The following is a 16561-nucleotide window of genomic DNA, read 5'->3' on the forward strand; positions in this document are numbered from 1 at the left end:
CATAGAGACCTGAGGCACAGGTTCTGTAGGTCACTTCTCTGTGAGCCCCAAAGAGAGAACGGAGGCCACAACTGTATCTGCAAAGACAGCAGACAGGCAGACAGGCCCTCAAAGGACCTCACTCCTGTAATCTGAGGAGTTAACATGATTGTGGGGTTTCTATACTGCCATAGGGGTTGAAATTTCTTTTGGGCACTTGAAGGAACCATGTCTGTCGAAGGCACCTCTTAAAGCTGTACCTTGGAAAGGAGAACAGACTGCTCAGAAAAGTCACCTGGAGTGCAGGGAACATGGCAGCGAGGTGCAGGTCCTTTGGGGTGCCCTAGCCCCTGCACACTGGCCCAGTTGCTATCAACTGGCAACACCATGGAGCTGGGCAAAGCTGCAAATCTTGCAGGACAGGGCCTCAAAGGAAGAGGAGATCAGCACTGTGGTTGCACTGCTAACTAAATGGAGCTTCTGAAGCTCCTGCCAACCTGAACAAGGTCAGAGACTCAGGGCGGAGCACAAAGTGAGGGTGGCCGGGGTTACTAGGCACCTCAGTCCCTGTTCAGTGGTGCTGTGACTGGAGGCTCATAGATGCCTCGCCCTGAAACAAGTGATGAGCTAGGTCCTCTGCACTCAGATTTCTCGTGGAAGCCCAGTAGGACGTGTCTAACATTATCCAGATATGCTAAGAATGTTAATATATACCCAGGGAAGAGAGGTAAGGGGTGAACGTGGGTACCAGGGACATACGTGGTCACCAACTTTGAAGGCAGAGCCAGGTAAGTGAGAAGAGAAAGTCCTGACCCAGCCCAGCTGGAGAACACAGGGGAGTCTACCCCAACCCTCCACCTTGCCAACTCTCACCTAAATAAATCCCACCTCTAAAAGAGCTGTGTGAAGCTGTGCCTCAAAATCCTGGAGGTTCCCTCCTAGCATAAGGAAACTGGGAAAGAACTGCCAACTCTCTCTCCATCCAGCCCCGGGAAAGACCTGGCTGCCTCAGGTCATTCAGAAGGCTCCATTTCAGAGAAGACCCGGGAAAGAAGGCTGAGGGGCCATCAGCTCCCCTCACCAGCCAGAAGAAAGTGTCTGCACCTCTTTAGGAACCCAAATGCTTAGACCAAGTGCAAGGCCCCAGAGCCCACAGATGAAGTTACCCAGCAAAGAAGCCATGACAAGCAGCAGAACCCAGGAGGTCAGAGAGGAAGCCAAGGGAAGAGGGTCCATCTGGAAGGAGAGAGGCAGAGAAAGGAAAAAAGACAGGTACAAAAGTCCATCTCCAGGCACACTGTCCCACCTGCCTCTCTAAAGGAGGCCTGAGTGTTCACTGGGTGGGAAAGATGAGGAAGCTGCTGCCCAGGGTCAAAAAAGGGACTGCAGGGGACTGAAGGCAGGTTGCCTTGGAGAGAGCCCTGCCCATTGGACAGGAAATAGAGGGGTCCAGACTCAGGACCAGGAGGGGAAAAGCAGTCACAGGACTTATTCTGTCTCTGGGTATGCCAACAAGCCGCCTCCCAAGCTGCCTGCCCTTAGAACTGACCCCAAGGGCATACGCACTTGGTGTCCCAACCCCACTAATGACCTTGTGCAATGTTGTGGTTTATAACAAATATGTATTTGGCCATTCAGATGACTAAAATAGATTTCTCATATATATTTATGTCCACAATTCCTAGCTCACAGCTCTCAAACCCTTGGAATTTCCTAAATGTAAGGACTATAAAGGTATCTTTTGTTACATTGATGAGGTGACCTTGGAAGCCCCTAAGGATGGGGCTGGTTGTCAGAAGAATCAATCAGGTGATTAGAGAGTTGAAACTTACAGTCTCACACCCAGGACTTTTTGGGAGGGAAGAGGGTTGGAGTTTGAATCAATAACTAGAACAGGCCTATAATAAAAGTCTTCATAAAAACACAAAAGGACAGGGTTCAGAGAGCTTCCAGGCTGGGGAACCAGAATGTATTCCACATGCCACCATGCTGGGCTCCAAGCTCCAAAGGCCAGAAGCCAGAAGCTCCTTTGTTTGAGACCTCACCCTAGATATCTCTTCATCTTGCTGTTGATTTGTATCCTTTAATAACCTTTGTAATAAATAGTAATTTAGTGAGTAAATGGCTTTTCCTGAATTCTGTGAGCCATTCTAGCAAATTAACTGAACCCAAGAAGGGGTGGTGGGAAGCTCCATTTATAGCCAGTTGGTCAGAGGGTGGTGGGATGGGAGGAGCAGTCTTGTGGGACTGAGCCCCTAACCTGGAAGATGTGATGCTAGCCCCAGGTAGAGTGTGTCAGAAGAGACTTGAATTCTTGGACACAGTGCTGGTGTCCAGGAATTGCTTATTGGTGTGGGGCATTTCCCCCACCAGTGTGGAATTGGGTCTGGGAACCCAATTTACCTTGTCTACCCAAGCTGCATGGAAATGGCAGGCCCGATACACACAGACAGAAGTGACCCCAGGAGAGTGGCCAGGACAGAGCCAAGTACCCGTGACCTATGCCAAGTGTCTGACAGTAGGACTTAGGCCGCCTGCCAGAGACACCATCAAATGCCAGACATCATCATCATCATTCCAATGCCATGTGGCACACTACTACATCATTGGCTTGGTTCCCTAACTCACACACTCCCCAGACTATCCTGGGGACCTTGGACCACCCTTTCCTACCCTACCTGTCACCCAGACCCATCTCTGGAACTCAGCCCCCAAGGGGAGGGCTAGGTCTCCCAAGGAATCCAGTTGGGCAGTAGAACCCTGGCCAGGGTGTGCTTGCCCGACAAGACCAAGACACAAGTGTGAACCAGGCAGTGCAAACAATTCCATGCTGCCACTTAGACCTGGAAGGGGCCCTTAGTCAGGCTCCATTCTTCCCAGAGCCTCAGTCTTCCAACTGTCATGAGACTCTGTAAAAGCCCTTTACACTCTTCAATTGTATGGTTTAGGGTTAAGACCAAGGAACCGCAGAGTCCAAGTGTCCTCCTATTTGACCCCGGAGGTTAGAAATGCAAACCTGCCTCTCTCCAGGGGAGGATTTGGGGTAAGCTAGCACCCTTAGCAGAGGGCCACCTGGCCCGTCTGCTCCGCCCCTACCACGGTGTAGATTTAAACTTGGCAAAAACTGGGGTGTGCTCCTGCTTCCTCAAGCAGCAGCCCTGCCAGTGCTACAACAGAGATACTGAAGTCCAGGCAGCCCACAGAAACCTTTCAGCTGCTGAAACAAGGGGCTTCACATTCTAATCCCCTCTACTTTGCAATAATTAGCCTAAATCCCGAGTTTACTTCGCCAAACACCTTCTCAGCCTCAGATGCACCCCTCTCTACCTTAAAGGATGAGTGGGATTCTCCAAGACCCAGAGCCTGAGCTCTGGCCACATATACTTCCTGTATACATACCACCTGTGGCTGGGCCTTACAGAGCTGGTAGCAAATGCCCCATGAGCAGGGGCTCCTGAAGGCAGATGCTGCATGGGCTCAGGGGCATGAGCTCACTCCTCTGTACTGTTGGCTACCTGAAAACCTGGGCCCACCTTTCACTTCCTAGGGTTTCCTCTAAGCCTCTGCACAGTGTGCTCAGGAGAGCGGGGTGGCTCAGAAACTTTCTGTTCTTTCCACTTGGACAAAGAAGCCAGTGCATGAAACAGCACTGCAGAGACTCCTGTGTGTGGGCACGAGGAGTGAGACATGGCCTCCACTGTCAAGGGCCACTACTGGCTGAGGAAGCCAGACATGCACACAGATAATCTTCACCTTTTATAGGAGTCAGCAGATGGAGCTAAGTAATTCATAGGGGAGGGTTTCCTGGCAGAGTGAACACTCAGGCTGACTTTAACAGCCTGGAAGTTACGGGGTTATTTCAGACTGAGGGAAGGGCAAGAGCAAAGGCACAGAGGTGGGAGACAGCTGAGGAATGTACAGCGACAAGTACCTCAGTGCCTAGGGTGGTGGAAGTGAGGCGGGAGGGCTGGGAAGGGGCCCCCAGGGCAGCCAAGGAACTTGGACTTGACCCCCAGGTGATGAGGTTTTAGATAACAGGGAGACAAGGTTACAGTGCTTTGGGGACTGAGACCATTGTGGTGGAGTGATAGAAGGTAAGGGTGTGGTGAGAACAGAGAGAGGGAGGCCAGTGAGAGGCTTATGGAAGCCGTGGCAGCCCCAGAACCAGGGCAGAGCCAGCAGAGGAAGCCCTCTGAATAAGGAGGATTTGAGGGATAGCCTTGGTGAATGTGTGGACATGGGATAATGCAATGGCAACGGAAGGTGAAGCCAGTTTCTGATGTGGTGACTAGGCAAACAGTGGGGCTGTGAATGGAGAAAGGGAACTGAGAAGAGTGGACACACTTAGGGAAGAAAGTGATGGCAATGTTGTTCAGTTGTGCCAAAGGGACCCAGTCCAGGAACCTGCTTGTGGGCAGGGAGCACCAACTCCAAAAATGCACAGAGCAGACTCACCCGCTGATGATCTCTTTGGTCTCTGCCCGGATGAAATGCTCCTTCTCAGGGGTCAGAATGCACAGGGAGAACTTCTGGCCTGTCCGGCCCTCTCCGTCCACCACGTCTGTGCACTGGTTCATGTTGATGGTGCCCTGAGGGAGGGTCGTGGGCTGCAAGAAGATGAGGCAGGGACACTCAGAGGCCAGCTCTAAGGAAGCACAGTAAAGGCAGCATGGACTGTCCCCATATCCCCAAGCCTTTTCTGACCCTTGTGGTTTCATGACAGGCACCTGAACCTCTCGTAGCTGCATGAACCCCCAATTATAACAGAGGCACAGGATGTGCTCTGCCTCACCCTGGCCCTCAAAGCTTCACTTCCTACCTGCCCTTCCCCACCCCTCACTGCCACCAGGAAGGAGGGTAACAGGCCTTCCCTTCTCAGAGGATACCCAGCTGCCCAGCTGGACATTTCTTCCTCGCTGGAAAACAATATCCCAGCTAGCACTGGGGGAAGAGGTAGAGACAGGAAGGGGACCACTCCCTGAGGACAGCTGGGATGACAGAGGTAGCTAAGAGCCTGGTCTTAGAGCAGTTACTTATCCAACAAAACAGTGAGAAAAAGCTCCAAAAGAGATGGTTTCAAAATAGCAAGGCTATTTTTAGAGGCAAGAAGGGAGCCAGAGAGAAGCCGCATCCTTGAAGGTAGGCTGCGGGGCTGGGAGGCCAAGCCCACCAGAGAATGAGTTACCGCCACCTTCCAGGACTGCCCGTGAGGAGGGATGTACGGCTGCCTGGCCAGCGCTGGAGCAACAGAAAACAACTTATTTTCCTTTTCTGACAGCAAAGCTGTTAGACATTGAAATTAGGGATAGAAAACCAAAAACAAGGAAAGCAGGCCTTAAGAAATTCCAAATGAGGTGAAGGCTTAACCGAGAGGATCTTCCTAAGGATGGCTTGTTAGCCCCCTTTGGCCTCTAGTTTCCCCCTAACATGATGATGCTTTGGGAAAGGAGATAGGTTGCCATGCTTCAGAAACCAGGATGGCTATTGGAGTCGGGGGCACTTCCGGGGAGTTGTCAGCTTCTCCACTGAGTTGCCCCCAAGAGCTCGGCATATCCTAGGTCCCGTTCCTGGAGAGGCAGCAGTGGGAGAAAAGGCAATGGCAGCCCTCTGGGGGTTGCTTCACTGGGTGCCTCCCTTCTAAAGCTCTAAGTAGGTCCTACCCCCACCCAACTGTGAGCTCCCTGCTGCCGGGGAAGAGGGGAAGGGCCTGGTCTGAAAATCAGGACGCTGGGTCTAGTGCAGGTGTCAAGCCCAGACCAACTATTCCCCACTACTGGAAAACCTGTCCCATGTGCCTGATGTAAAGAAGGTGGTAGTTCCCAAGCCCTCCAGCTCGAGTTCATATGATCTTCCTGGTAACTTTCCAGGCTGACCTATGAGCTCTTCTGACCCACCGCCACCTCTCTCCTCATCTCCGGTGCTGGGGTGCTGGGTTACCAGAGCACTGGCCCATAGGAAGTGGAAGGAGTTAGCTTCCCAGTTCCAAAAAGCCTTTTCTTATGGGGCCCAGCTCAGGATGGAGGTGGGAGGGCAGGAGGACTGGCCATGAGCTCGCATGGAGGCCTCCACCTTCAGGTGGGGAAAGAGCTTTTACCCTCAGCTATGTGTTCAAAGAACATCCTGCCTCAGAAATGACCCCCAGGTGGGGACAAGAGGAGGGCAAGAGTCTCTCTTCTGAGGGTGGGCCATACCCACACAAAACAAGTGTTCCCCATGAGTGAAGCAGTCTTGCAGTCTCTCTCCCAGGGATTCCTGGAGAGTCCTTGAGCTGGAGAAAAGGGGCTTGGTGGGTTGTCCTGTAACCAAGCCAGGGGTGTGGGGGTCCTCAGGAGCAGAGGGCAAGGGAGATGGCCTAGGACCCACCCACCTGCCTTTTGACTGGGGAGGCCCACATGCACCTAGGCCTGGGTTCCCCTTCCCAGATGAGAGCTGTTCTACAGCAGCAAGGACACAGAATCCAGTCCAGAACAGTCCTGTTTGGTCTTTCCAGCATTCCCAACCTCCTTGCTCTAGCTCCAGCCCCTTCACTCTTCACAAATTCTAACCCCAGGCCTTCTCTGGCATTATGCCCTCTTTGGGCAAACTAAGGGTGGTGACCTCTGCCTTCTGAGAGCTCAGCCTCCCCAAGCAGAAGTGCACGCTCCTTGCTGGCACAAACAAGGCACATGGTTTCTCTGAGGTGGGTCCTCTTGTATGTGAAAAGAGGACATGATGCAATGGATCGCTGTGAGGATTAAGGTCATGAGCTGTGAAGTGTAGGCCTAATGGACTTGTTTCCAGAGTGAGCCAGGAGCAGGATCAAGAGCAGAGAGGGGATGGCAGAGGGGCTTTCCCAAGGTGACTTCCTCTCTTGGCCTTGATGCCCACCCTAACCCCTGGGCCTGTGGTCTCGCAATGCTGCCAACATATACCACCTGTGGCACAGATGAATGGACTAAAGACATTATCTCTCTGTGCCATGGGATCAATAACTTATAAACTGTAACACATATATAACACAGACACAGGTAAGTTAAGTGGGGATAATAAGCCATCAACAGAAATTCTAATATTTTTTCTTTCTGGACCACCTAGTGGCACACACTCCTCTTTAAATACTACTTACCATTCCAGGGCTCGGTGACCAAACTGTTCACCATTCCCTCTTGCCAGTAATTCTTTTCACTGGGCACATGGCTACCAACTATAGACAAGATTTCCCAGCCGGCCCTGAAGCTTGACATGGTCGCAGGGCTCTGTCACAACCACACTGCCAGACTTCTCTGGGCCTCAGTTTCTTTGTGTGCAAAATGAGGGTTCTACCTCCTTCCAGAAGTGCCAATAAAAGGAAAAGGAATAACAAGCTAGGACTGAAGGAAACCAACATTTATTTACCACCTCTGTGACAGGATCTCACAATTACAACCTCTTTCATGCTTCCTTAAATATTACCACTAGGCAGGCAGTACTAAGTCCTATTACAGGAGCAGAGTAAGGGAGCAGTCATAAAAGAAGGGAAACTGGTCCAGGTACACACTGACAACTGCCATGAAAACATGCCATCTGAGTCCACCAGCAGCACCTCTGTGATGCCTCTCCCTGTCCTGTGTACTCACTGAACGCTAGGTTCTGGTCCCCTGTATCCTTTCACCGACTACTCCCACAACCTTCTGAGGCTGGCAAATCTGTGACCCCATTTGCCTCTTTACTACTCACTCCACACTCAGCTGTGTCTTCTGCACTCACAGAACTGGGACAGAGTCAACCAAGGGTCTCCAGACACGCCCAGGCCTATGCCTGGCCTGCCCCACCTCTGTCCAGGAACAGGCCACACCAATCTTCATTCTCAGCACTCTGAAGAGAGAACTGCTCCTTAACAATCCATTTCTCAGCTACGCCTGGACCTTGTGCTGGGAGAGCAAGGGCAAATATCTAGGCTGTAACCCAAATCCAGCGAGAGGGAACCCCTCACCCCCAATGCTGTCAGCAGAGAAGCCAGCTCTGTCCAACAATCTCCCTGCCCTAATTCTGCACCTCCAGAGGTTAGGAATCCAGGCTTCCTATGAGGCTGAGCATTACCTACTTTTGCTCGTTTCCTTTCTCAAGAAAGAGATGGCTGTCTGTAGGCCATCCAACTCTGCTACGCTGACAGGTTATGGGTTCAGTCCTCGCCCAGCAATGTCACCGACAGCCCTCCAGCCATCTAGGGAACTCTGGTCCTCTTCTGGCCTCCATACTATACCAGCTAAGACGGCAGAGCTGCTAGAAGGCTATAGATGGTTTAAGCATGAGGTGACCAAGCAGGAGGGCACAGACATGGGCCTCTTCCCAGGAATATGGCCGCACCCTGCTCAGAACCAGCCTTCTTACTTATCCTCTCCCCGCTGGCCCACAAGAGGCCACGGGGACCTCTGCCCATTGCAGGCGGGCACCTGTCAGGGGCTTAGGAAAATCCTGCTTCACCACTTTGGGAACCTCCACGCCCACCCCTGGCCCAAGGAGTCACACTTGAAGAAAAATAGGCCTCTGTCATTTCTTGTTGGATCCTGGGAGTTTGGGAAGGTGAGCTTCTCTGAGCCAGGGGGAAAGAAGAGGAAAGTAAGACAGAAATACAGAGAGGGACCACTTAGAGCTATTGAGGGGGTGGAAGGGCTTTCCTTCAGGCAGCTGTGCTTATAGTACTAGAGACGACTCTTATGAAAGACCTGGATGGAATGGGAATCATTCACTTTGCCCCCCACAATCTACCTCCCATTCAGATGGAAAAACAAGAGTCCCACAAAAACAAAGGCTTCCCCCCCAGGCAAAGAAGAGCTGGTAAAATCTCAAGGTCAGAAAAAGCCTATCAAGCGGAAACTCAACCCCATCTGACCATGACTGACAGAGAACTGTGCATTTCATACTGGGATGAACACACACATATGTGCATGCACACACATGTGGAATAAAAATTATGGAACAATATTTTTACTGTATCTATGCATTTTGTGTCTTTTGTGATATTCACCAAAGCCAACTTAAGGAGTAGTAAAAACACTGGTGACAGCAGTCAGCCAGCACATCTGACATGGCCAGGAGCAGGGGCTCAAAATGCTCCAGGTAAGATACGAAGAATCTATCTTTCAGTGAAAGCCTTTGCAGCAAGAATCGTATTAACTATTTACTGGGCTGAGCAGGGCTCTAAATAAGTAGTTACAGGTACTGACTCATTCACCCTGATGACAGCCTCAGGAGGCAGGCACTGTTATGGCCAGATTTACAGATATCTTACCTGGGGATCAGTAAGGAAGGGACCTCCTGCCCCTTGGAACTACCTAAAACAAGTATGGCCCCTCCTTAGTGCCTTTTCTCCCTGGTCCTTGCAACCACTTTGCACAAAGTCATGTTCAAGGTTACTGGCAGAACCAAGCCTATCCAGTGAGGGCTTGCTGAGCCTGTGGTGCTCATAATGGGATCACACAGGGCCCAAGCAGGAATGCTCCCGCCCCTGCCCTCCCCAAAGGTGATGATAATAATGCCCAAGAGCTCCCTTACAGAGAGGCCTGTGGGCAGCTGTGCTGAGGGCTTGGTTAGACCACGCAAGTCAGGTCCAAGGAGAGGCCACATCCTTTCTTTAGGATTGAGGAAGTTGAACCTGAGTTCTCTATGGAAGAAAGGTGGCCCTTAGGGAGCACCTGCTGAGTACTGCACCCCATCCCAGGCACCCTTAGAACCCCACATCCTGGGAGGAGCATGCGCTGGTCAGGCTTACAGAGACCTTCTCCTGGCTCTTCCTGCTACTGCCCAGCTGCTCACAGGGCCCAAGTTTAACAAGTCATGAGTCCCTCTCTCAAGAGGCAGTGCCAGTACCAGTCCCACATGACACCCAGGTGTAGAATGGGCCACCTGACTCTCAGCCCACCAAGGCCACAGTCCTCTCCAACAAGCAGCACTCTTCACACAGATATCGCCAAAGCCCAAGTTCTCAGAGGAAACTGGAAAAACCCATGAAAAAAGGAGTCTTAAGCCACACCTGAAGTCATGACCCCACCCAGACCCAGACTGAGCAAAGCCCCTGCCTGTCCCCCAGGGACCACAGGACGGCAGAGATGAACAAGTGCCACAGGAGGTGACTTCCCATTTCTCAAATGGCAAAAAACCATCAAAGCTCCTAGTCTTGCCTGGCCAGTGTGGCTCAGCAGTTGAGCATCAACCTATGATCCAGGAGATGAAGGTTCGATTCCTGGTCAGGGCACATGCCTGGGTTGTGGGCTCAGTCCCCAGCAGGGGGTGTGCAGGAGGCAACCGATCAATGACTCTCTCATCACTGATGTTTCTCCCTCTCTTTCTCTCTCTCCCTCTCCCTTCCTCTCTCTGAAATCAATAAAGACATATTTTAAAAAATAAAGGGAAGCTTTAAAAAAAAAAAAAAAAAAAAGCTCCTTGTTCAGTCTTTTGTCAGCCTCTTGCAAATTCTTGGCCCTTATGGTTTACAGGGCAATAACCACCATCCCCCACACACTGGAGCTGCCAGCTGCACAAAGCATCCCTAAGGCTGAGTTGAGCCCATAGCCTCACTGCTAGTCCTCAGGTGCCAGGTCTGTTTCTGTAATCTCACATAGCCTCCTCTGCAAGGAGCTGTGATTCCCTGACCTTTTAGGTCTCCAACATGACGCCTACCTGCTACAAAACTCAGCTGCCCCTGGGAGGATGCTGTGCCAGCCAGACTGGAGGTGAGGACCTGTCACATGGATGCCCATCACCCCAGGACGAGAGGAAGGGCTGGAGCCAAAGACAACTATGCTCCCAGCCCATTCCTCCCCACAGAGGTACAAAGATCTAAGAGACTCTGGGATTTACATTTCCATAACTCACTAGCCAAGATGAGCCCTACCCCTGGAATAGAATCCTAGCTCTGCCACTCACCATCTCTGTAATGTTCAGCAAGTTGCAGACTGTGAGCCTATTTCTGTAAGTGTAAAACGGGGGGTAAAAACGTTTCTCACTTCAAATGTAAAATGGGGCAACTGCTGTGGAAAATAGTTTGGCAGTTCCTCAAAAAATTAAACATGGAGTTAACCACCTGACCCAGCAATCCCACACCTAGGGACATTACCCAAAAGAACTGACAACAGGTATTCGAACAAAAATCTGTATTCAAATGTCTGTAGCAGCATTATTGATAACAGCCAAAAGGTAGATACAGTGCAGATGTCCGTCAATAGACACATGGATAAACAAAATGTGGTCTAGCATACAGCAGAACATACTCAACCATAAAAGGAATGAAATACATTGATATGGATGAACCTTGAAAACATTACGCTATGTGAAAGAAACCAGACACAAAATGACAATTATTATATGATTTAATTTTGATGAAATATCCAGAACAGGAAAATCCATAGAGACAGGAAACATATTAATGGTTGCTAGGGGCTGGGTGGGGGAGTGGGGGATTAGGAGTGACTGCTTAATGGGTATGGAATTTCCGTTTGGAGCGATGAGAAAGTTTTGGGGCTAGATAGTGGTGATGGTTGCACATTATAAATGTACTAGATGTCAATGAAATTGTACACTTTAAAGTAGTTAAAATGGTGAATTTTTATGCTATGTGTATTTTACCACAATAAAGAAATCCCTCACTCCATGGAGTTGTCATAAGACTAGAAATGATACTGTGAAGCCAGGGCTCAGAGCCGGCACACAACCCAGGCTACCTCCCCTCCCCTCCTGTTTCTTAGTGCAAACACACAGTCCCCACCACAGCAAGGGGGAGGTGGTAAGAAGACAATTTATTCAATATACTTTCCCTAAATGCTTGTCACAGGAAGATGAGAAGAAAGCTTTGGGCACATTTCTTTCCTATCCCAGGACAGAAAGGAGGCTGGCAGGGTGAAGAAAGAACCGGTCTGGGTGGACTGGAAGATGCTCTAGGCATCACTGACTACCTGAGAGGGGAGGGAGAACCAGGTCTCTATGCCAACACTGAGGCCAGCTGCTGGCCCTAGGATGGCTAACAGTAGGCTCTTGTAAATGACGGACCAAACCAAGGGGTTTATCGAAGGGCAAGCGGCTCGCATTCGTTCTCCATGCCTCCCTGGCTCCCAACTCTAGACCCCGGGGAAGATCAGAGTCTGGTTTTCAGCCACATTCCAACATTAGGAGGGATGCCTGTCCTCTGGAGCACCAGACAGCTCACCTGCAATGCGTCTCTGGCCCCCTTCCCCACGAGCTCGTAGGCACACCCAGCCCAGATCTAAGCATCACGTCCTCCTCATCCCACTCCCCACCGATCCAAACCAATCAGGGAGATGGGACCTCAAACCTGGGATTTGTTCTACGGCAGGTGCGGTAAAAGCAGCTGGCATACAGCGGTGAGGTCTGTGGATGCTATTCTCCTGGGCACAGAGCTCAGATCCTCAGCATTGTTCAGACAGGAAGAACCTGGGGCTAGGCCAGCCTTGGTTACAATGGTTTCCCTGTAGTCACAGGACTGGCCCAAGAAAGACCTTTCACAAGGATAGATGTGGCTCGGCCACACTCTGCCTCAATTGCTCCAAGAGCCTCAAGCCCAAGCTCTCAGCCCTGTGTTTGAGGCCTTCAACCACTCCCGCCTCACCCTCTGCCCGTGACCCTCAGATATTTGCTAAACAGGCCGACCTCTGTCATAGCTGTCCCCTGCCAGAATGCCTGCCTCACATCCCTCACCTCCTAGATGGTCACCCTGTCCTCTCTGAAGGGAACGACCCTACATATAGCCCCTAGTCCACTTATGAGCCTGCCCATCTGTTCTCCATGCTAGACTGCAAGGTCCTTGATAAAACTAATTTGATTTTACTCTATATACCTATGCTGGCACTGCCCAAAATGAACTTCAGGACATATTTTTGAATGCTATATGGAACAAACCAACCCTCTAAAATTATACTGCAGATTCATTTATAATATATATTTATGCCTTATTTCTAAATTAATATTTTATTAATATTAACATTTATTATGACAAATATCAATAACATTCTGTTTATAAAATAGGAATACCCAACCTTACCAAACCTTATGTATGTCAAGAGAATAGTGAGATGATACATGTGCAAAGGCCTGACAGTAACAATCTTCCACTATTGAGGGGCATGGGATGGAGGAGTTGATTTGAAGGAGATTTAGGGCCCAGAAAGGAGTCCCATTTCCAGGGGCCCACGGTACTGCTCTGTAGCCACCATCCCTGGGGCCAAAACTGAAGTAACTAGAAGATGATAAAGTTGAATGGCAAGAGGTGGGTATAGCAATATTGCATAATTCAATTTATATGAAATGTCCAAAATAGGTAAGTCAATAGAAACAGAAAGTAGATTGATTAGTGGCTGCCAGGGGCTGAGGGAGAATTGGGGTGATAATTAAGGGGTGCAGGATTTCTTTGGGGGAGGGGGAATGGAAAATGTTCTAAAATGAAATAATGGTAATGATTGTACAACCCTGTGAATACACTTAAAGACAATGACTTGTACACTTAAAAATAAAACAAAATATTACAGAGATATAGAAAATAATCTGGGTGGGTGTGGCAGCCAGCAGGCCAGGCCCTTCAAGAAGCTGGTGAGGGAGCAACACTCGCTGCTGCTGCCTCCTGCCCAGGGCTGGAAGGTGCTTGATACCCCTCCCTCTGCCCCATGTTCCAGACATGGAAACTGAGGCCCAGAGAGATATGAGGACTGGAGTCCAGGTTTCCAACTCCTAACCCACCTGAGCATCTTACCCCTACTACAGAAAGAGACTATAGCAGCTAGGGCTGACCATCCTCAAGGAGCTAACTTTTGACTTACTAGGTTCCGACTGTGTCTCCACAAAAGGCAGAGACAGTGCTCTGCTGAGGGGTGGCTCCTGTTGGAGATGACACTCCTGTTCCTAGGAGGTCCCTCTTTCAAGACTCAGCTCTAGCCCTGTCCAGGAGCGAGTGGGCTTTCTGAGGCATCAGGGCTCCCATGGATTCAGCAGAAAGGATCCCACAATACAGGGGAGCACTTGCTAATCCCAAGCAAGAAGCAACAGCTGTGTCCAGTGTAGTGCCCATGCTGGGCCTGCAACCTCAGAGCTGTGGGAAGAGGGACAAGTGAGCCCAATATTGTACATGCTGAGGAGTTGGTGAGGTGCTGCATAAATGACCCATTCAGGGTTCTGTTGACCAGCCAAACTCCCTGAATTCCTGGGGCATTGTTAGGGTCAGCTAAACTTTTTTTCTTTTTTTAAGGAGAAAAGAACACAACAAGGGTCCTTTTCACTTATTGCCAAGACCAGGAAGTTCCTTCTCACACCTGCTGTGCCAGACTGGCCTGCTGGCCCAGGCTGCTGGGCAGCAAGATACCCAGGCTCTCACTAAGCGGCAAAGGGCCCTCTGCCAGGGGAGCTTTCCTTGGGAAGCCATCACCACCCAGCCAAGGTCCACCTTACTCCTAAGACTGGGGGCAGAGGAACACAGGGAAGAATGGTTTTCAACCTCCTCACCCCACCCAGCCAGCATGGTAGCAGAACTCCACAAAAACCAGGTGCCCACCACACTATACACCACAGTGAGGTCAAACTAGATCAAAGACCTAAACGTAAGAGCAAGGACAATAAAACTCTTAGAAGACCAAGGGCAACAACTTCATAACGTTGGATTTGACAATGGTTAGATATGACACCGAAAGCACAAGCAACAAGAAAAAATGGATAAACTGGACTTTATCAAAATTTAAAACTTTTGTGTATTTAAGGACACTATCAACAGTGAAAAGGGAATCCACAGAATGGGAGATAATATTTGCAAATCATGTATGTGATAAAAGATTAATATACAGAATACAAAAAGAACTACAACTCAACAGCAAATAAATAAATAAATTTAAAGACATGAATAAACATTTCTCCAAAGAAGATAAACAAATGGCCAATAAACACATGAAAAGATACTTAGTGTCATTAGCTATTAAGAAAATGAAAATTAAAACCATAAGAAGATATGAAACACTTCATACCTATTTAGGTTGGTTATAATAAAAATGCTGAAAGTATGTGTTGACGAGGATATGAAGAAATTAGAACCCTGTGCACTGCTGGTGGGAAGACAGAATGGTGCAGCTGCTGTGCAAAACAGTTTGGCAGCCATTCAAAAAGTTAAACGTAGAATTACCATATCATCTGGCAATTCCACTTCTAGGTATATACCTCGAAGAACTGAAATCAGGGTCTCAAACAGACATTTGAAGACCATGCTCACAGCAGCATTACTCGCAGAAGCCAAAAGGTGGAAGCTACGCAAGTGTCCACTGATGGACACGTGGGTAAGCAGAGTGTGGTATATACGTACAATGAAGCATTTTCAGCCACAGAAAGAAATGAAATTCTGACATATGCTACCACATGGATGAACCTTGAAAACATTGTGTTAAGTGAAATATACCAGACACAAAAGGACAGATATTATTGTTTAATTGTTACGGAGCTTCAGTTTGAGAAGACTAAAGATGGACGGCTGTAATGGCAGCACAAGGTAAATGTGCTCAATGCCACACTCAAAAGCGGTTAAGATGGTAAGTTTCATGTTGTGTATTTGAACACACACACACACAAAAGTGCAGGGCAACTTGGGATTCTAGTCAGAAAGAAGTGCCTCATTTAGGCCAACACGCTCCTTGTGTGGAACTGGTCATTCTACAGAGGAAGCCTGGCCAACTCTGGCCCAACTCTTAGTGGCTTTGTGTGAGGTCCTCCCCAGGGACATTGGTGGGCACAGACTTCCCACTCTCCCAGCTTCCTACCTCTCCCCATTTCCCACCCTCAGCTCAAACGTAGGAACATCCTTCCACACACAAAAAAGCGTGGGAGCCCAAAGCATGGGCTCTCCTCCCCTCAATCCTGCTGTTCTCCTCTGCTTAAAGATATCAATACCCCACACCACAGCTATACCTGAATGATAAATTAGTTTCCTGGAAGTCTTGCCGGTGGAAGTGGGGTTCTTACATGGGATCTCAAGGAAAGCATTCTGGGAGACCCACGTATGGGAGATTGAGGCTTAGTAGTAAGATTCACCATAGAAACAAAATCACAGGATTGCCTCTGGGTTTCCAGTGTCCCATCTGTCTGTCCTGCCATGGTAAAAGCCCAATACAAAGGCCAGGGTCCAAAAGTGCTGTGCCATGCCAAAGCTTAGTTCATGTCTGTCCCCATCCAGTTAGTGTAGTCTGTCCCCAACTGGCACCATGCCCAGTCCTGCACGGCTGCTAGGGCCACATGGTTGCTAGGAAGAGAGAACTTGCTGAGGAAAGAGGCAAGGACGTTATGGAGTATTACTGAGAGAGAGAGAGAAAAGGCTTCTTTGTTAGGCTGATTATATTAGCTCAAGCTTGAGACAGACCAGGCACTTTTTTAAACTAACCGATCAACTTCCCAAGCTTTTCCTGGGCTTCTGGTGAGTCCAGCCCCTAACCAATCTATGTCCTAGATCTTGACAAGCTCTATGTCCCTTATCCAACCCGATCCTTTTCCCAGGCTAGACAGGCCTTTATGGTCGCCACTTTGGCTTCCACTGCACATGTGCTTACCCCACGAACCCCCAGCTTTCCCCTAGGGACCAAGGGCAGGC

The 16561-nt window shown here is 49.6% G+C and overlaps 1 protein-coding gene across 13 annotated transcripts in view; it reads right to left on the reverse strand.

Moving 5' to 3' along the window:
- The window catches only part of MPRIP (myosin phosphatase Rho interacting protein), a 151196-nt gene that overhangs the window by 64514 nt on the left and 70121 nt on the right, over nucleotides 1-16561 (reverse strand). For all 13 annotated transcript variants that reach the window (XM_081162348.1, XM_081162355.1, XM_081162351.1 and 10 more), the window contains one exon: nucleotides 4435-4586. In XM_081162348.1, coding sequence (XP_081018474.1) covers nucleotides 4435-4586 — 152 coding nt within the window. The remainder of the gene's footprint in view (nucleotides 1-4434; nucleotides 4587-16561) is intronic.

The sequence above is a fragment of the Miniopterus schreibersii genome (assembly GCF_964146895.1).
Source record: "Miniopterus schreibersii genome assembly, chromosome: 16".
Classification (NCBI taxonomy): domain Eukaryota; kingdom Metazoa; phylum Chordata; class Mammalia; order Chiroptera; family Miniopteridae; genus Miniopterus; species Miniopterus schreibersii.